Raw genomic sequence first — 21,639 nt, forward strand, 5'->3', positions numbered from 1 at the left:
TAAAGCAAGCAAAGAAATTTGGGGTGGAGGCAAGTCCTCCATAAAAAAATCTAGCTTGCAGGGATTCACTGTGCCACATTAGGCAGAAGTACAGTTCTCTGCATGTTGCCCTGGTAGGAAATACCTGATGATTGCTAAAATATTAAGTGCTATGATTCTGCAAGCTGGCACCCCCAAAGGGCCTGAACTGCTCTAATGATGATTACCTTTCCTCCCACAATTCTTAAAGCAGAATGGATGGCAGTTTCAGATTGAATATATATTTTCCATGTGCTGAATAGTTGTTTTTGTTCATGCTGTTTGAGGTTAACTGTGCACGTACTAATTAAACCCACTGCTTCCTTTCTCGTAAAACCAAAACAAAGCTTCATACTACTTTCAGGTACAGCATCTGCGATCAAAGCTATATATACACACTGGCTCTGTGTGGGTTCAAACATTTCGAAGATTCAGTATCCTGAAAGGTGTCACCTCTTTTCCAGTCCTGAGAGTTCCAGTTTGTCTTAAAGTCTGAAGGCATCAGCACCTTCAGCCTCTGTCCCAGCACAGGAATGCTCTCAATATTGATCACCGTGGGCTTTCTCTGCACAGCCACTGCCATTGCTGAAGGTGGGTAGATGAAAGAGGCAAGGTATCTGGGGTTGTTGACTTGTTTTCAGTTTCATGTCCTTGCAGGAGATAGACTTGGTACAACAGGGAGAGGAAGGTGACATGGGACTAATGGGAGTGATGTCTTGGAGAACTGCAAGGTATCTAGAAAACCAGACACAGACGTTATAGCAGTACTATCTGCAGGGACACTGGGCAACATTCAGCATAGCTAAAGAAGGAAGAAAAGATCTTGAAAAACCAGGCCCTGCAAGTGAACTTGTAACAGCTGATAACATGGATATAGAGGTTTGAATGTGTGGAGGCATTCTGCTCTTCATCTGGAATTCTTGCATTGCAGAACGGACAAGATAAACCCTGCCCCAAAATGGACTGATATAAAATGAGATTTAAAAAATAATGATGAGTCTTCACAGCTTACTAAAGCAAAAGACAGTGCCATCCCATCATGTGTCATGATAGAATATTGAAGTTGCAAAAAGCTGTCAGTGAGGTTGTACATGGTACAGTAATTTCCCCTTACAATTTTTTTTGGAGTCTGTTAATCAGGCTTTTTTATGTGCTGTTATATTAGCTTGGGGTATATATTGTTGCTATACTGTGGTTTGGGAGTAGCTAGTTAAAAATAAGGAGAAAAAATATCAGAAACAAAAGCATGCAAACAGATTTTCTATTCCGTTTTACTGTTACCTAAATCATTTTGTTCCATATTCCATACAGGATGTCAACTTTTTTGTTCCTAAATGTAAATATATTTCTACTAGGCAGAAATTGTGATTTAAAAGTCTGATTTTAAATTTAAAATTTCAACCTTATCATCTATAGTCTATTGTTTTTTAGTTTCTTATGTATACTAAGAAGTTTCTGTTGAGGAAAACTGAAGCATGCAGGCCATTCATTGCCTGACTAAGTGGGCCAAATAACCTACAATTTAAGCAACAAGTAATTGCAGAGATTAATAATATAATTTTTAGTAATCAAAGCATTTATAGAGCTTTTTAAAGAATATTAATGCACTGCTAATGTGAATTGTGGTCTTGGAGTTCCTTCTTTGAAAACAGCATTTCTAGGAATCACCCATGGATAATAGGAGGTGGCAGAACTCCCTTTCCACTGTACAGGTTTGAAGTAAATGACTCCAGATCCAGATCCTTTCTTGACTGTTCCCTTACCATCACACTCTTTATTTTCTTACAGTAATGGAAGTGACTCAGCCAGCAATTGTGCTGGCCAACAGGCATGGAGTTGCCAGCTTGGTGTGTAAATACAAGAACATTGGGAATGCAAAGGAAATTCGAGTGACTTTGCTTAAACAGACTGGTGACCAGAGCATGGAAATCTGTGCTTCATCATACACCACGGAGTTTAAAACATTCTTTGTGAAAGAGGTCATTCAGTGCCGTGTTACCCCCGGCCAAAACAATGTGACCCTCACGCTGGCTGGCCTGCAAGCAAATGACACTGGGCTTTACATTTGCAAGATGGAGCGGATGTACCCCCCACCATATTTTATGAACAAGGGAAATGGCACACATCTCTATGTTATTGGTAAGGCAAGCAAGTTTACAGTACTGTGATACTTCCAAGTTAAGAGAGTTGCTATTACATCTCAAAGGTCTTCAGAGATCTTTTTGTAAGAAGTGAGGGTGAATACTGGTTTCAGCATTGAAAATCTTGACTAGCTCTTATTTCTTTCAGGTCTCCCTGCAGACGCCCAAAGCAAGCATAGTCATAGCCATGGAATGACAGCATAAGCAACACCATGCAGTGTACAGTATATCTAGTCAGTTAGATACAGAAGTGCAAAAAGTAACAGAGTAAGGTGTGAGCTCCTCTACAGATAAAGACTCTTTTCATTGGAGGCTGAGAAGGCAGCAACTCAGAGCTCAGTCCTAGTGGTATCCTGGGATAGCACATACTAGAGGAAAGCAGTGTAGAGACTGACTCACTGACTCTAGGGCCTTTCTTATGAGGCTCGAGTGTGACATGACATGTGTGATATCATATGTTTTAGATCCAGAACCTTGTCCAGACACTGCCATATATCTCTGGGTATTAGGAGCTACTGCCTCAGGATTTTTTCTTTACAGTATCATCATCTCAGCCATTCTTGTGGGCAAAGCGGTAAGTCCCATCAACTCAGCTCCCTTCTGCTAATAATATCCCTTTGTATGATGAGGACAAGGAGAAATAAATGAGAACAGGGAAGAACACTGTGAACAAATCCAGTGAGATGCTCCACTTTGCAAGTGCAATATTATTACAACAATATAAAATAACTTGCTGGACCTGCCACTTATATTTATTTATGGCTCATTTTTTTGCCAGCATACTAGAAAGCAGTCAGCTTCCATCAGCTGGACTGAGCCTTGGCTTAGGGCTGGATGCTTAAAACCAGGCAAAGTCTTGGATGCTTCTGGGATTGAAGGAAACAGTCTTCATGTGTACTCTCATTTCACAAATGATTCACACAAAATCCCAGAATCTAATTTGTTCCTTTTCTCATCATTCACCTCTGCAAAGAAAATTTAAACAACCTTCTCCTTGGATGGGGGAGGGGTAACTTTAAGCATTTTGAATTTCACAGCTACAAATGTCTGCACAAAAATATGCAAAATGTCAGCCTGGGTTGCCTTTTTCCACAGGGGTCTGCAGCACTCATAGTCTATTAGAAATTAACCTGAGCTTGAAACCAAACAATGATTTTTCAATCAGTCCTTGTTCCTAGAAGGTAAATGAAGCTGTCAGGTGTGAACACTCCTAGCTTTCAACCAACACTGAACTCTGAAGCAGGAGCACCTTCAAAGAGCTAAATGAATGGCAGGACTCTTTTTTTTTTTTTTTCCTTTGTATAAATAGCCCCTGTATATCCTGATCCTCCATCAAATGCTCTTAACAGATCTTCTATAAAGAGGCAGAGAAAGGTGTCTAGAATACATTCTACTCAGTAAAGGAAGAACATCCATTGGTTTCTTTAAAATGTGCTGGTCAATGATTATGCTGTGATTGCTAGTTTATTTTACTTTCTTCCCATATGTTACAGATAAAGAGAAGACGATGTCTCACTACTGGCGTCTATGTGAAAATGCCTTCTGAAAAGCTAGAGAAAAAAGTGATTCCATTCCATATCACTGTTAACTGTAACAAGGAAGGAGAGAAACCATTTCCTAGCTGGGATGGAGTGTCTGCTAGTTCATTTCAGTTAAAGAAATAAATTAACTGTCTTTTTACAAAAGGCATACAGGAAGGTGAGAGAATATTCCTTGTAACTTCTGTGGTTTGGAGGAGAATAAATAGTATATGTATTCACGTTTGAAGATTAACCCTATCACATAAAAATGGCTACATTAGGCCATTGACTTTTTTGAGATTTATTGTACCAATATGTAATATATATGTGTGTAGCATTAAGAGCTATTGCTGTTACAGTTGAGCATCTTACTGTCAAATTTCATCATGCCTACTGATCAACTGAAATCCAAACACTATTATGACAGAGACTTGTGTGCCACTGCAAGGCTGATCCACAAGTCTGGGAGGAGAGGTAGGAGAGCACACTAATGTACAAAGGAATGTTGACTTTTTCCCCTGCATTGATATTTATTAGTTCCATTTCTGGCATTAGTGCTCTGCACTTCCACAGAGGCCTCCCCATAGGCTGGCACTGATGACACTGCTGCTCTTGAAGCCTGATCTTAGCTCTCTTGAGTGGCATTGTGTCCCAGAAGTGCTGTGATGGAGCTGACTGATGGTCTCAGCCAGTGCTGACAGTGGTTAGTGAAAAGGCACCAGCAGGAGCCCTCTTAGTCTGTGTTGGAAGAATGCTCCAGCTCTGCTGGGGCCTTGTGTTTTACAAATGCTAAATTAGCATCTATCCAAAAGGCAGAAGTATGTTGCTGTGTTTAACGAAGTCTATTTTCCATGAAAATACAGACAGTGTATAATCTTGTTTATTAGTAATGTATCATTCAATAAAAACCTTGAAGCTTTGCCCAAATTCAAGTTCATTTCGTGTTCACCATTCTCAGAATAGTGAGAAACAGGAAGTGGCTACATGTTAGAAAGCAGTGAAGACAACATGAACCTTTCCTCTCTGACCCTGTGTTTTGCCCTTCAGAGACAGCCTGTGTGCTAATGCCAACAATTCTGTTCTCAGCTCTCCTTCTCAGCCAGCTACCATTACAATCTGTCAGTTCTTCCATTTGTCTAGTTACAGCTGCTGTGATGTGCTTCAGACACTCTACCAATCAAGTTTTCACTTCCATCAGAGTTACTCACTTGCAGAAGGTAGCTGTAATGCCTTTGACAGCACCTCCCATACATGTTTAAACAAAAAAACTTGTCCTAGTTTCAAATCCTGTTTTCTTTGCACCACTCTGACACTCTCACTCACTAAATGCCAGTCAACACGCAAAGCTGCTGGAGCTTAAAAGGCCTAATTTCAGAATCCTCAGCTACTATCTATTAATTTGATTCTTTGAGATCAAAATTTCACCTTGCAACCCAGAACACTGGCAGCATGTGCTTCTGTTTCACTGCTGTGAATCCATCTTCTTGGCTGCACAGCTGTGCAGCCAAACCCCAGAGCCCTTTATTCTATGTTCTTGCAGTGGCAGCAGTTCCCAGTACACCAAATCTCATAGCTCTTCTAGTCTGCTTTCCCTCTCTTTCCCATTCATCTGACACCACCTCCAACTGTGCAAAGACACATTCACATTCTCAATTTGCCAGTGTTTGCAGGTGCTAACTGCTCTCTCAGTGTTGATATACAAGTGCTGCATTAAGTAAAAGTAGCATCTGATGACTTATCTTTTTTTTGGAGGTATTTTAGTATTCTGACATTAGTCTGGTATTTTCCCCTAATTTTTCACTACCCAGTGTTTTGGGGATAAAAAATGGTAAAGGATGACATATCTATTGTCACTGCAAAATGACTAAACTTCTGCCCTTTCAGGTGCAGCCTGATCAGGCAAGTGTGTTCCATGACTCCATGACGAAAAATAGGTTTGACCCACACATCCACTTGTAGAAGCTGTAGAAAGCGTGAATAACTATCCAGGGCAATTTTTTCCACCATAGCAAGTAGTGAATCATGTGTCTGACCTCTAATCAGGAATCAACTATTTCTTTATTTTCCTCTCTTTGGCAATTCCTCTATACATACTTTTTTTAAGCAATTTAAAAGCAGTTCAAGTACATTATATTCCAAGCTTATCCCTCCTGGGTGAAAAGATGCTTTGGATCTGTATCCATAACCTCATAACATCTGGCCACAGCTGGCTGTGAATCTGTGTCACCACAGAACCTGTGCATATTCCAATTCACCTCCATTTCTGACCACTAAGTGGACCATAACTAGGCCTTCTGCATCCAACTGGACAATTTCCTTTTGGCACACCTGTGTTTTCTTGAGACACTCAGTCTGTAACAATCAGGAAAGAATTCTGCCATAAATTACGAGCAGGTTACTAAAATAGCTGAATAGTGAAGGTTATGGGAGAGCAGAACAAAAACAATAATCTCACATATGGTAGTAGCAATATTTTGTGTTTGCCTCCTGCACTTAAATAATTATTGATGATTATTAATTTTCTTATTAATCTCTAAAATGATGATGTTTATTAATTATCCTACAAGAAATTACTTTGCCCAAATTCTCTGTCTGTTCTGATCTTCTCTTCATCCTTAGTGGTTACTTTTTCCAACCTTCTCTCATTTATGCAGTGCTTTATTTTCTTTGGCTTTCCTTACCACTGTGACAGCCTTTGCTGAGCTGAATGTTATATAATGCTTTATCACTTTTTGTTCTAAGCCAGGTTCCCCTTTTGAATTTTCTGGCAGAATAGTAGGTGCACTCAAATCAGCAGATGGGCAGTGAAGACCAAAGTGAGATTTCAGTTCAGATTTTATTGACAATGATATTCTCATCATTCATATCTGGCACTACAGAGATGAGTGGAGCCCAAGTACCTGCAGAGATGATATTTATACCTACCTCCCTATGGTTCATGCAGCAGCTAGCTCTGATGAGGGCAGAGCCCAAACCTCAGGAAATTTCCATTGTCCTGTGATGCCCTCCAGAACCTCGAGGTCGGTGCTTTTCCCTGATAGCAGGGAGATTTTTCACTATCAGCACTCCAAAAAATTTTATATTTATGAGTCAAATACAGTGTTCTGTGAGATCACAGCAGTACCAAAATGAAAGGTGAAAATGCTAGATCAGTGTGTATCCCAGAAAATGCAATAAAGAGGAAACGATGCCTCTTTCTGGGAAGAATGTGCAAAGCAAAGATGAAAAGGATTTGGTCTCAGAACTCTGCTCATTAGAATGGGGAGTTTTAAAACACAACTGAGTATCTTACCTGGACAGCCAAATTATGAGACCATACTGCTTGGTGAGGTTCAGGAAGAACTTCTTTTGATATGCTCTTCACCTCTTTAGAAGATCTGTCAGCCTGTTTGTGAAAGAGAGAGTGTGAGTTTCTGGCTGGATGGTCGGAATTCACAGGTAAACAGGTCTGCATCAAAGACAATGGCATATGCATACACCACTCCCAGCCCTCAATATTCTACTTTCATTTTCATCCACTTCTTTATCTGAACTATTTCTTTCCTTGTAATTTTCAATTATCAGAGTTCTATCTGATAGAGAAAAACATATGACAAAGGTTTCCCACGCAGCTACTCTGTGAGTAGGAAATGAGTATATCATTTGAGGTTTAGAGATTCCCCACTCTTTGAAGGAATATATGAATCTGAACTCACTACTCTGTCAGGCCTTGATGTCTGTAGGGAAAGTTCATTAATGCCATTTTCCGCAGATAATAAATTTTTAAAAAATCATCAAGGACTCCTAGGCTATGCAAGAGCAGACATCCTTCGTAACGTCCTGACTTTTGCTCAAGACTTCCTTGGGTCTAATTTCTTGTTTTCCAATAACCAGTGCTGGCATTGGCCAGGTAACTCCTAACAGATCTGACAAAATTCTTGGCTTCAGTACTGACTTTGAGCTTTGCAGGTCCAAAGTGTGAGTATGTGTGTGAGGAGCTGAGATGAGGTTTGGAGGTAAAGTACCTTGGAAGGTAAGATACAAGGCTTCTTCCTTTCACTAGATAAAAGCTACTGCTGGGGAGTGAGTTCTGAAAAACCAACCAGAAAATGCATGATTTTGCCTGTGACAGGCACAGTCTGAACCATGACTAAGGAGCTCTACCTCTAGGAGAGGCATAAACAGGAATCAGATGATGGATCCAAGAGCTGTAACATGAAATCCAAACCAAAGAAGGCTGGTGCATAGCAGATGGATTTATGCATTACTAAAACAAATTTATTGTTGACATTTGCAATCTGCATTTTTGCTTGAACATGTAAAAGTTATTTTGAGGTAGCTTCTTTCACAGCTAAGCAGTGGGGCCCCTGCAGTTAACAGTTATTGATAAAAGATCTTAGAAACTGTGGGAAGAGGGAGGTTTAAAAATTGTGGCTGAAGGCAGTTTAAAATTTTTTGTTGTTTACTAGAGGGATGAAGCAAGGAAGAGTTTAAGTAAGGGACAAAACGTCACTGAGAATCATTAGTAATTGCAGCCGAGGTAACATGGCAGATGTTTCCATGAACTAAAAGATTGTTACCTACTCAAAATTTCACTATTCTTTCCTTTTTCGACTTTTCAAACATAATTCTATTTCTATTTCTATTTTTATAGCAAGCTGCCTTAATCACAGTCACATTTTTATATTTTACTGAACATTTTTTAGTGATTATGAAGTTTCAGTTGAACGAAAAGTTCTCAGTTTCTTCACTGATGGGTTTTCCTCTTCATTCTTTTTTGATTGCTGTTTTTAAAGAGTAGTATATGAAAATGTTCAGTTTGGTCTGCTTCATTCAGCAAAAAGCAAGGCCTTGCTTTCAGATAAAATGGAATTTCTCACATAATTTCATTATTCCAACAGGTGGTACTGTTAGATGACTACATCCTGTAACAGCACAGTTGATAAAACTGGGAAAACTTGAAACACTGGGTAACATCTGGTTGGACTATTCTGTGTTGTGGGTGGGATTTACTGACATTCATTCTCTAGCCTGCAATGCAGCAGCTTGTGTGGAAAGCTGGAACAAGCAGCAGTGTGCTTTATTCTTCCCAGACAAATCAGTGTCTGGGATGTAGGCTTTCTATAGGAAATGAATATTAAAGTTTGGGCCAAGATTGCCATTGACATGAAAAATACAAGATTGCTGCTTTTATATAAATAAAAATATATACACTGAGCAAATACTCCATGTTTTTTTCAGACTAGAAACTCAGTAGCCAGACCCCAAAGACTCTCATAGTTCAGTTTACACAGGCAATAAATGAATCCTGTTCTATATTAAATGGGTTATTGTTAACTTAATACGACTTAGTCTTGTTTGTAGAGTTTCTCCTTGGGAATTTGTAACTTCCTTGAACTAGTGATGAAAGGGGCAAGCAGAAGTACTGCTTACTTTTGTGCAAACTAGAAAGTCTTCCCTCTGCAAACTGGAAAGCGTGAGAGGACTGATATGTACTAACTTCCACAGTACTTCGTGCTGGGCACTTCAACATCATCAGCTGTAAGAAATATTTCAATATCTTTTCTCCCTGTGAAAATTCACAGTAAAAGTTGGGTCTCTGTTGGCCTTCAGCTGAACTCCAGATACCTTTCCATGTGCTGTTGTGTGAGGTGTTTGAAGTTCTGTAGAAGCTTTGATAAGACTTCTCATCTTGCATGCTTTCAGAGCTGGCCTTTGTACGTGCTAGACAGAACTGCTAGTTCTTGCTATTGTCATCTTTCTTCTTTGTTTGAAGCCAAACAAACAGGTGATTAAAAACAGACCTTCTCTTCTCCTGTGCTACAATGGGTCTTAGGTGGTACTATGGTCCAATTTATTTGCATCATACTGATAAAAAATGCAATGAGCTGGATAAAAATTGTGAAAATACTTGGTGGTGGGGAAACAAGTACTAAAAATAATCCACATTTGAAACTGTCACAAAACGTGGTATGTTAGCAGTACTTAATCAAGATGAGGAAGCAAAACAGTTCATTTCTTTGTAAGTTATCAAATCTTTCTGGTAAGTGACACTTCAGAAACATCTGACAGCTTCATAACTGGCTGACTTAATGTTTTACATGCAGGAAAGATGGCTAGAACAGCACTAATCAGCAGAATAAGCTGGTTTCACAGTTGAGCTTTGGTGAGGTGTTAGATTGTGTGGGTAGCATTTATAAAAGCTTTCTCACTTTTAATTCTGTAGCAAAGATGACTGTCTGCTTCACAAATTAATAATATTTTCCTTTCTCTCATAATGCCAAACTAATTCATTATATCATATTATATTATATGACTATTTGTCTGGTCTTCTTTTTATAGCACTCTCACTCTAAGATGAAACATCTCTTAAGCTCTTTTCCCTCTTCATCTCTCTGCAATAACATAGAATCATTATTACAATTTTACCAATAGGTTACAAACTCGTTCTATTCCTTCTCTCTTATGCAAACCACAGGGACATGCACAACCTGGTGCAAAAAATTCCTCACATTAATGTCATAATTTATATTGCAATTTTCAGAAGAACGTGTTATTTTTATCATGTTTTTACTTCATATTTTATGACAAAAAAAAAGACCAGGCTTCCACACACTTTCATTAAATACAGCAATTGCTTTACTGCCACTGGTCACAAGGAAGATGTGGTTCTTTCATGGGAGTTGACAGAGAAGCTTCACTGGTGCTTCAGACGCCTCAGTCACAAATACCCCTTAAGCAGTTGCTTTATGTTTCCTGGAAGGAGGGCATTCCCTATGCTAAGTGTGTGCATCCGTTTTCTAGGTTCATTTTCCAGTGCTGGATGCTCCAGAGGACCTGATCTCATGAGACTCGTGTCTCATCCAACAAATCCCTGAACTAGAAGGGGATGCAGGCTGTGTCTTACCCAGGGGGTGGATGACTTGCAGGAGAGGGAACAACCTGCACAGCACCCATGGAAGTCAGGTGGCAAAAAGAAGAGGCTGCAGGCTGAGAGAAGAGTCAGCCTGTCTGCACACAGCAGGAATGGCACCTCCAAACGTGGCACCTTTTGAAATGGCTCTCCCTCAAAAAGTTGATTGAGATTCAGCAACAATGATGCTCTTAGTTTACTTTTCAACATGCAGAACATAAAACACTTAGCACCTAATCTGCTCTAGAGACATGAAGTACTTGAATTTAATAACCCTTCAACTCACAGTAAATATGTCAATATTTATTTTGGCAATTTTTTTTTTTTGTATAGAATTTTTTTTTTTGTGTATAGAATTGTGAAAAAAAAGGAAATTTGTTGGTATTTTTGTATCAAATACTTGGACTTCTTTTAAATAGCATTTAACTTTATATTTAACTATATTAAACTTATAACAAAAGTGCTCTTTTTGCCAAATATAAAATTATTTTTTCTCACTTCCTTGTTTGTAAAAAATTCAGATTTTCAGTTTAGGTAGTGAATTTAAAACTAAATTTAAGTCTAGTCTTTGCAGAAGAACAGAAATTAAGGATGTGAATGTTAAACCTGTAAAGAAAAATTATAATGAAGCTTTAATATCAAAAAATCCAGATTAGTCCAAATGTAGCAAAAACTCTTGTGTTGCTCTTTCCACCTTACAATTAAACCAGAAGTGTTCTGTGTTATTTGTGACATCTGAGTGCCTAATGAAGGTCCAGTTACTTTTCAATAAGTAGTCAGCCTTTTTTTGTCTCATCATGCTATGGGCAATTACCATTGTATGATTCCAAGTTCAAGTCATTGTCATGAAAAATAGAACTTTAGATGCTGCCAGTTAGACCTATCTGGGTCTTTCTAACTTCCTTTTAACTTAATCCTTTCTTTACTTAATTTAATTGCCATGGAGTCCAGTATACGGGCTACAAGCATTGGCAAGTGCAGACAACTATCAGATTCACATTGACAGCTTGTTCATGTGGCTTTAAGTTCATGAATAAGTCACAAAATCTTACTTGTCATGTAATAGTGACAATATGATAAAGTTTAGTGAAATATTTAGGTGCAGCAGAAAGCTGTTCCTGCACCAGAACTGGAAGAACAAAAGCTGGATGTAGCCTGTTGCATGCAAACCAGGTAGTGTGGGAAAGCAGATTTAGGATTAAAATCTATTAAACATATACAATAAAATATTGTAATCTAAAAATATGCTTATGAAATATGCATAACTTTATATTGAGTATGCCAGGAGGCTTCCTTTGCCCACACTTTATTACAAAAAAACCTCTTGACAAAGCCTGTCACTTATTCAGCAATACAATGTCTTGACACTATTCTGAAGTAAAACCTAAAAATTATCAGAAAATCAGTGTTGCCAGTTTCTATCTAGAAAATATTTCCATGTTTTGCTAAAGTGCTACTTTCAGCTTTTTCAGCATGAAACTGATGCATTGATGATATGTGATAGCTAGAGATCCCTTGGGCCTTTTGTAATAAAATGTTTAAAAAGAATACCTCAGCAAAATTTCAAGTCGAGAGATTTTACAAGCTCTGCAGAGTCCTTTTTAATTCCTGTCCTGATTTCTTCTTAGGTATGTATGAATACAAGGCTGACACTTTCCAGTGAGGGGTGAGTTGATGCAATTAGTCACCTTCACTTAACTAGAATTGTCCAGAAAGCTCATACAGAGAATGCTCACCTATTGAAAAAACCTCTGTGCATGTGTACACATGCATGAATGCAGCAATTAAACCATGCATGCCAAAACCTTCCTTGGGTCAAAGTAACACTTTGTGTTCAGCATGAGAGAGACAGGAGGGAGAAGAGCCACTTGCCCAAAGGCTGTGGTACTGCTGGGAAGTCAGACACACACTTTGGTGTCTGATCTGACACCAAAGGCAGGAGCATACCTGGAGCACTGACTACCCTCACTCTCTGCCCTTTCAGTGGAAAATTTTGAAGGCTGGCAGACCTTCTTGATGTCACTTATAATTTGTGAAAGATGGCAGTTTTGTACTGATACAGATTGGGGAATTCTTATCTTGCAAGTTTGCAAGTTTAATAGCAAATGTACTAATATTTTTGTTTGTTGCATTAAAGTCCTTTGAAATTTCTAAGGAGGATATGCCATTACCAACACTGTCCTGTTACAACATGGATCAGCAGCAGACTTAGTAATGAGTACTGTCAATCTATCTTGCAACAGAACTAGGAATCACCACTTTCAACAATTTTCAGACAATTAAACATCTTATACCCAGCACATTTTTAAGACAGAAGGAACAGGTTGTTTAAGGATCAAAACCAACAAGCACCATGCTTTTGTATGCAAGAAAGATGTCTGATCTGAAAACCTTATCAATGATTTAGGTGCTGCCACCTACCAAGGATTGGTATTTTGAATGTGTTTCTGGCTGGAGTTTTATCTGTGCTGGTAATACTGTGTTTAGCTCTTCTTTCCCCTTTCCAAGCCACACACATACTGCAGCCATGCATCTTATTTGTACTGTTTGTAAGTAGTTAATAATGAAGCATCGTAGCTCATCTTTTTGAAACTGGCAAACTACGCAGCAGCCTGTGCCCTTGTCACCCAACCCTGCTGCAATCACTGTTAACTCACTGGGAATACCAAAAGACTCTCTGTTCTACTGATGCCTAACAGAAGAGCACAGCAGCAGTAACTCTTTATTTCATATGTGGTAAGATTATTATTTGCAGTAATGAGGAAGAGTACAATATAAATGAATACTGTTCTACAGTGTCTGTAAGCATCATTCAAGTCCAGACAAAGCAGGCAGGAAAAAAAAGGTGGGAATGATGCTAAAAGACACAGTAGCAGCTGTCCACTGCCCAGCAGTGCCCACGAGCAGATGGCAGGGAAGAGTATACAACCAATGATAGCATGCTATGAAACCTTCCTAAAATACTGTTCCAGTCCTCCTCCACCAGCAGCTCAGGAACTTCAAAGAATGATGAATTTGTCCTCAACATCCTCAGGGGATTTCTCTTCCATGAATTTGCTCTGTCATTTTTTGAAGCCCTATGGATTTTGAGTTCACATTAACAAGGATGATCAGCTGTTCTGTATTACAGAAGAAATAGAACTCAAAGCAAAACAAACAGCCCTGAAAAACAGTGGGAAAACCTAGATAGACCAAAGGGGATCTCTAGGGTAGTTTTCAAAGTCTGGAAACAATGAAATGTTTCTTTTCATAGTGGAAAGCCAGTTATGTTTCCGTATCAACTAGAACAATTTGTACCTGTCTGATATAAAACTAAAAATAAAAATCACCACTTTCTTCTCTGTAACCACTAGCACTAATCACCTACTTATGAAAACGTAACTAGAAGGAAAGATGCAAATGGCCAAATACATTTTTTCCCCTTCAACTATTTTTTGTCTTCAAGCAAAAGAAGCACCAAAACAGTCAGTTGTTCAAGAACTACAGAGCCTTCACTGATGTCACTAGAAAACACAGTGTAACCACAGAACCACAGCAACCCAAGGAGAAGTAGAGTGGTACCTAGCAGGGAAGGGAAGCACGAACTGCTTGTGGAAGTACATACCTAAATCAATATAACATGAATCCATGGTCTTGTAACAACAGAATCCTCTATTTGTTGATTGCATGTGCAGCAAGACACCCAGCATAAAAAGTAATACATTTGTTCCTTCACCATCACATTATGATCACCAACAAAACAGTGCTAACAAATTTCTGGGTCACAACAAGCTCCATTCCTGGCCTGGCAGCAGAGCAAGGCAGCTTCCAGCCAGAAGGTGATTCCTAAGGAATTCTGAAGTTAGGTTTGTGAACAGTACTACCATTAGCCCCAGATGCTAATGTAAGAATAATATTTAGCAGCAGTATCAACACAGTGAGGACAGAGAATCACCAATTCCATCTTTTCTGACAGTCATCTAAATTCATGTGAGTATAAATGTAAAGACTGTCGCAGGTGAGAATAAAAAATACAAAATCAAAGGTCAAGTATCTTACCTCAGATAAGTATCCATTGGTGGGTGCCTAGTGAGGAATGTAACATGAGGAAACACATATGGTAATGCTATCCTGAAAGACTCATAACTTACAAACATTTTCAGGTCTGATTCTGATGAGGAAACAGAAAATCCAAGATTCTGTAATATCTATAGAAACAGTATGGACATCTCTATTGCCCCAGTTTCACTATGCTGCAGCAGGCTCCATCAGGCTGCTTGACTTCTACTCTGGACATGGGTGTGCTTTGCTGTGGTTCACTCAGGATCACATGAGGCTACAGACCCAAATGAAACATTACTGGGGTGATGACAACGAAAGCCCCCTAAGCAAACATTCACTTTTAATGACCAGCAAACAAAGAGTGGAGATCAAAGAGACCTAGTGTGAAAATCGTGTCCTTTTCAGTCAGTCGTGGGCAAGCAGGGAACTGCACATTCCTACACAATGTGTATACATCTGCCCAGACCAACTCAATAGTAGCTGGGAACAGCTAAGGCTGAGCAGAGCTTTTATTCTGAGCACAAGTGTATTAGCTACTGGTGAGCTTGCCTGAAAGTAACTAGATACTTCCTGCATTCAGGCTGAGACTGTGATCCAGTTAAAACTGGTTTGGATATTCCACCCTAAACTCTATTGAGAGTGCACTAGAAACACAGGGCACCTAATCAAGACATGAGCCCAGCAGCAGCAGAGCTCATTCTTTTTGCTCCAGTGCTGTCTCCCAGGAGCAGAGAGGTGCATGGCACCGTCAGTGAGGAAATCTGGAGTCTTTAAATGACAAAGGCCAAATCACCAGAATATCCTATGGTGATCTGCAATGTGATCACTGTGGTTAAAGTAATGTTTTAGAGTAGTCATTTCAATCACATGTTTTCTAGAGAATATATATATATATATATCTGATTTCTATTTTTTGCTCGTTGTCACTCTAGTTATTACTGCAAATTCCTTTTCGTGTGGTGACACCATCCAAGCTAGCTGAAAGAAGTGTGCCTAGACCCCTCCCTTACAGTGAGATCCTGAAGCAGACCAAAGGCTTTATTTAACACTCTGCTTCACTGGGTTAAAAGTACTCTGGGACAAATAGAAAACATGTCAGAAAGGTTTATAGTCAACTCCCATCCTCTCTCTTGTAAGAGAGAATTTACTCCTAGGTTTAAAGTTGGTTATCTCAGTTACTGAGCAGCAGCAAACTCTGTAGGGTCTTTGGGGAGTTGCTCCTTCACTCTTCACTATAGCACCTCTGAGACTGCATCTGCCACACACTTGTAGTGATGCCTTGAGAAGTGACTTCTATTCAAACTCCATTACATCTTCATCTTTCCTGGCCTGATGGAAGGATTGTTTTTACAGCTTGCTCCTTCTCATCAAATTAGAAAGAACAAATGAACTATGTTCAAATACCTACGAAAAAGACCAAACCCTCTTCTTGGCTATGATGCTTTCAGAACCTCCTGAGCCCTCAGAGACCTGTTCTGTCCCTCCAAGCACAGGCACTGGCGACCTTGACATTACACTGCTCTCTGCTGTACGGTTTCAGAATTTCTTTCTGATTTAAAAAAACCCTAAGCCCCTTTAGACATAAAGCCACCTGCACGTGCAGAGGCTGGTGTGGGATTCTAGGAAACCACAGAGACCAGTCGTACCTTCGTGAGGGCCGGCGCGGGGCCATGCAGGACGACCCTAAAGGGCTGCACTGAAAGCCAGGAGTTCGGCTGTGCCGAGACCGGGCTGAGGGCGAGTCCCTGTGGGGCACTGCCTGCACGGGACAGCCCCATCCCCAGGGCCCGGCCCCATCCCCAGGGCCCGGCCCCATGCGCACGGCGGTGCCGGGCGGTGCCGGGCCGAGCTCCGCTCGCTGCCTCAGCCGGCCGGCCCGCAGCGCCCCCGCGCGGCCGCAGAGCCGCAGAGCCGCCCGCGGCCCGGGACACGCGGCTCGCCGCGATCCGGCGGCTCCGCTGCACGGCGATTTTAATGTCCCTGGGCCGGCCCGCAGCGCCCCCGCGCGGCCGCAGAGCCGCCCGCGGCCCGGAACACGCGGCTCGCCGCGATCCGGCGGCTCCGCTGCACGGCCGGGCCGGGCGGCCACCCGGGGCTACAGCGCTTTCTGCAATGCTGCTTCCCCCGTGTCACAGCGCCCAGGTGAGCTCAGCCTGAAAGGCAGCTCTTGGAAGCCTCTCCTGCGGAAGGCGAAAAAAGTCCTTCACCAGCCTCTTGCGGCAGGAGCCGGGGGCTGACACTGCAGGGTACCCAGCTTTGGTTGTCTTTGCTCCGGCACCCATCAGAGGAGTGCGGACGGAACGGGGCATCTCACCTTGCAGGTGGGAGTACTGCCTTCGGTAGCCACGGCCTGCATGTACAAAGAACTTTGTTCCCAAGGCTGTAACCTGTGTGATTCTGAATGGCAAACACAAAATGGAGGAGACTTAGTTACATATTTGTGATTTCATTTTTTATTTCCCAAATCCATCAAGGCCTGAGCTGTCTAAGCCTAGCTCCAGTTAACCACTAACAACAATAGTGAAGTATTGCTTGGGGACCCTTGAGAGACAGGGTTTCCAAAAGCGGTTTAAGCTAGGAAAAGCACGTGTGTGTCTCCAGCCACTTTAGTGTTTCTGGGAGTCCAAGACAGCATTGTGCTGCTTCACCCATCCTTGCAATTTTCAGCATAACTTTTCATTTATCTGTTATCTGCAAGAACGCATCACAACTTTGGTGACTGTTTCTGTTGCAGAAAGTTTCTCTTTGTTATACTGTCAAGGCAGTGGTAGCACGAGTTTACCTTTAAAAAGTAATCACAATGATGCTGAGGTAAAAACCACACCACAAACCCCAAGCATCACCACAGAATGTGGCTCTTTCCATCCTAACTCCTCAAAGGCAGCTGACCAGATAACCACATAATAGGGGTGCCCCCCTACTGCAAGCTTTGAAAGACTTTGGTTGTGGAAATTTTACAAATTAGGTATAATTTTTCACTGTCACACCTAGAATAACTTCCATGGTCGCCCAGCACATCCACATATATCTGTCATGCACTGCTCCCCCTAGTGCCAGGCAGTAACAGTCTTGCTCTCCAGACCAAGCACTTCACTTGGATTTTACATATTTGCCATCTGTTCTGAAAGACCTCCTTTCCAAACCTAGGTATAAGGGTCCCTGTAAAAAAGTCCCAGTCAGCCCATGTTGGCCATAGGGAACTGCAACGGCTTCAGAAGATGCACTCCTCCTTCTGGAACACTGCCCTTGAACATAGGCTACCTACAACCCTTGTATTTTCCTAAAGACCTCCTGCACACTCCAGCATAGGCCAGTGAAAAGTACCTGCTGCTCACAGTCCTCTTCCCAGCACACTTCGAAGGGCAGGAGCATGGTCACTGCCTTTTTTGTTGTTGAAGACAGTAAACCTTTCCCAGCCATCCTGTGGGTCTGCACTCCACACCACCAGCACACATGCCTGAGCCTCATTGGGCCCTTTCTATCTACACCCCACATCCTGAAGAAGTGTTCAGCACCTCTTTCAGGTAAATGTGTTCCAGGAGGGACAGGGCTGGATACACAGAGCCATAGCAGCTCCTAAGATCAGATGGAGACATCCTTTTCCTAGGTGGCTCTCAGTTGCCTTGAGTCATCCAGTCCAAAACATTAGTCCCAGGATCTGAAGAGGCATTTAGAATCATAGAACAGTTTGGCTTGGAAGGGACCTTTAAACACCATCTAGTCCAGTAATAAGCAGTGACATCTTCAACTAGGTCAGGTTTTTTCCAGGGAGGGGGCATCTACTACCTCTCTAGGCAACCTGTTTAGACTTGACTGAATTTGCCACTTAGCGCCTGTCGACTGAATTTATAGGTCAATGCCCTTGCAAGCCTTAGACCTGGGCTAAACTCCTTAACATACTTTTTCCCCCCCTTCTTTTAGGAAATTTGATGACAAATATTCTTAAGCATTAACCAAAGGAAAAAAAAACAAAAACAAAAACAAACCCCAAAAAGATGTGATGACTGAGCTTGTATCAAGAAGCAAACCTGTGCACAATCCCACCCCAAAGGGGACTGTCTCATTAGATCTGCCCTGCAGGGAGGTGTTTGCCTGGCTGCTGAGCTGGCTGAGCTGAGCCCCAGTTGCCTCTACTGGCACATTGATGGAGAAAATATTACAGCATGCCCACAGGCCTGGGGGAGAGGCCAGACCAATATATCAGCAAAGGAGGCATCAGAACAAATGAGGGAGCACATGAGCTGTGTTTCGGCTGAAATCTCTACATCCTGAATGACTGCAGCTTGTTTACACACCTAATGGGGAGTGGTGCAGATGGGAAGTGGGATTTAAAGCCATCACAGAACTTTAAAAATAGCACAGTGAAAGTCATTGTTCCCCTTCTCAATTAGGAGGACAGGAAATGAAAAACCATGAGTGTAGAGGCTTTCTGCTCCAGCCCTGAGGGAATGACCCAGAGTCATGAGAATATAGGCCAGATATTGAAGCAAAGAATGAGAAGCAGCAGGAGACAATGGAATATAATTTGTGTGAATAGACTGTAGCAGTCTCTACAGAAAGAATTGCAAAACATTCTATGGAGAGACTATTGCTGTGGGCAACTGCTCATGCATGAGCCGAAGTGGAAAACTGCTGGTGACATGGAATAAAATTCTTCACTGCACCTTGGTTTCACAGTGGACCATGCAGTATCATTTCACTAACATGGACATTTGTTTTGAGTGATAACAGTAATTATGTGATTAAACAGAGCAAAGAAAAATATACATCATACACACAGAAATTCTTTGCTGTGTCTTTGAGGAAACTGCAGAAGTATTGTTTTCCAAGTTACTTGGAGTTAGAAGGAAGAAGCACTGAAGGCTGCGTAGTAGAGAACACTGGTGTATGGACCAAGGGATGAGCAAGCCCATTTCTCTTTGGAGCTCAGTGTATCGCTGAATGCATTTTTAAAGGCACAAAAATTCACATGAGGATTTTCCAGTTTTCAAACAGTCAGAAGCAAGATGATGGGAAGGAAAGGAGATTATCACTATAGGGTAGCATTAGGAGTAGGACATGAAGAAAGAATAGGGCATGGTGTGGAGGAAAAGCTACATTCGAGACAGGAGTTACTGCACATGATGAAGGGAAACTACTCCTTGAGGAGCAGGGTACTCGGGGACTGGGGGACAGTCACATTGGAGGAGGAAAGAAGTCAGCTCAGAGGCATAGGTGGATGGGAGAGTGAAAATCAAGAAGAGAAATGAGTGAGGATGGAAAAAGGAAACACGTGTTTGTGAGCAAAAATAGTTACAGTTGTAGGAAGCCTGTGGAAACAGACTACTTGTTCCAGGTGTTTAACCGTAACCAACTGTGGTATTCAGAAGAAACACTTCAAAATTGCAGTAACAATGCCTTTGTGAAGTAGATAAGCGCTGACAGGGGAGCGAGGCAAAGACGGAAATATTGAAAGGCAGAGGAGGAGTCTCTGTTGGCGTGGGACTAGAAGGGGAGAATCCCTCACACTGAGTGCAGAGCTTGACTTTGAGTCCCTTTGCTTGTGAATATACGCTGTGAGTAACCCTGGCTCTGCCGCCTCATCAGCAAATACACTTGGAATCGCTGTTTAGGTCAAACTTCAGAGTGCTGCCAAATGTACTGCAAAGTATTCTCTGGGCTCGACCCTTTTGAAATAAAGGGGTCAGTGTGTTCTAGCCATCCCAAGTGCCAAGAAGCAGAAAAGGAGAAGGTGTAATTGTAGACTTGAAGCTATAATTATAGTAAAGAGAGGACTTGACATATCTGAACTGGGCAGGGAGACTTTCTTCAATTGTTGTAGTAAGATGTATACCAGCCAAATTCCTCTCTAACAAAATTAGTTTCCTAACAAAATGTTTAAAATTGTAAAGAAAGACAACAAATTTTGGAACCCTAACAATACTGATTTGTTTTAAAGCTTGTTTTCAGAAAAAAGTAGCAAAAAATTTGCACATGGAGTAAATTCCCCTGCACCTTTATTTGCCTTCACAGTCAGTGATAGGCTTGTAGGACTCAGTCTCTGGTGTGTGTTGTCACCATGCTCTCCCAAAGATGTGCATAGGAGTACTTGACATATGATTCTCTTCCACCCTTGATTCTCTTCCACCCTTAATTCTCTGTAGCAGCAGCTCCTCTTACTATAGGCCTTTCCAGGGGCCACTCTTAATTTTATTTGGGGGGCAGTAAAGGTCAGGAGAGGTCTCAGGAGAGGGTTGTCCTGTTCTTTCAGCACTTCCCATTAGCTTTTTATAGGGGACGGAAAAGATTATCCTAGCTGGAACCTCAGTACATCCCAACATAATTTATAACTTCATAGACAAATCTCAGGAGTCCGATATATGTTTTGTAGGTGTATCATTGTTTGAACCATATACTTTTGGGCTTTATAAATAAAAGCATACTGCAGAAACTATCTCTACTTAGAATTACTTAATTTTGGCCCCAGAGACTTGAGCTGAAAATTTAGATCAACACCTCATTTGACTCAGTTTTACTTCTGACTGTAATTTTAAAAAAGGCATAGATTTGCAGAGATTTGGAAAGATTTGAAGAAAGTAAAACTCTGTCAATGTCCATGTGACCTGATCTTTAGCAGTAATAGTGAAAGGCATTAAATCACTTTTTGAAGAAGAGTAAACCAACATGTGAGGATTTACTTACACAGTATAAAGTAGCAGTGAATCTGTAACAGTCCCATTATTTTCCAATTATCTGACCATTACAAAGACTCAACCCCAAAAGTGTCTGTCAGGCACCACTAGCAGTCCTTTGTGGTTTTTTGTTTGTGCAATCAGAAATGCAAACTTCATCTAATATATTAAACACGAGTGAGAAGCTGGTTTTCTTGCATATTTTCTGCAGTAAATTTAGTGTTACAGACATAAATAAGCAGCCAGAATTAAATGATTGTAGAACATGTTACAAACGTCCTAAAACATTCCCAGGATAAAGATGGATAACAGGCCAGGATAAAGTGTGCTGCACAAAGGCAAGGAAGAGGGAAGGA

The 21,639-nt window shown here is 41.2% G+C and overlaps 1 protein-coding gene across 2 annotated transcripts; it reads left to right on the forward strand.

The window, feature by feature from the left end:
- Nucleotides 1-434: 434 nt before the first annotated feature.
- On the forward strand, nucleotides 435-3,915 carry CTLA4 (cytotoxic T-lymphocyte associated protein 4). 2 transcript variants are annotated; one of them, XM_041473281.1, is made up of 4 exons: nucleotides 435-609; nucleotides 1,807-2,157; nucleotides 2,624-2,733; nucleotides 3,653-3,915. In XM_041473281.1, exons 1-4 carry the CDS (start codon nucleotides 552-554, stop codon nucleotides 3,821-3,823), a joined length of 690 nt encoding a protein of 229 aa, XP_041329215.1. In that variant the 5' UTR covers nucleotides 435-551; the 3' UTR covers nucleotides 3,824-3,915. The 2 variants fall into 2 exon arrangements, with proteins under 2 accessions (XP_041329215.1, XP_041329216.1); XM_041473282.1 differs by lacking the exon at nucleotides 2,624-2,733 and having other exon boundaries at nucleotides 511-609.
- Nucleotides 3,916-21,639: the final 17,724 nt, after the last annotated feature.

The sequence above is a fragment of the Pyrgilauda ruficollis genome, unplaced genomic scaffold (genome assembly GCF_017590135.1).
Source record: "Pyrgilauda ruficollis isolate IOZ18807 unplaced genomic scaffold, ASM1759013v1 scaffold3, whole genome shotgun sequence".
Classification (NCBI taxonomy): domain Eukaryota; kingdom Metazoa; phylum Chordata; class Aves; order Passeriformes; family Passeridae; genus Pyrgilauda; species Pyrgilauda ruficollis.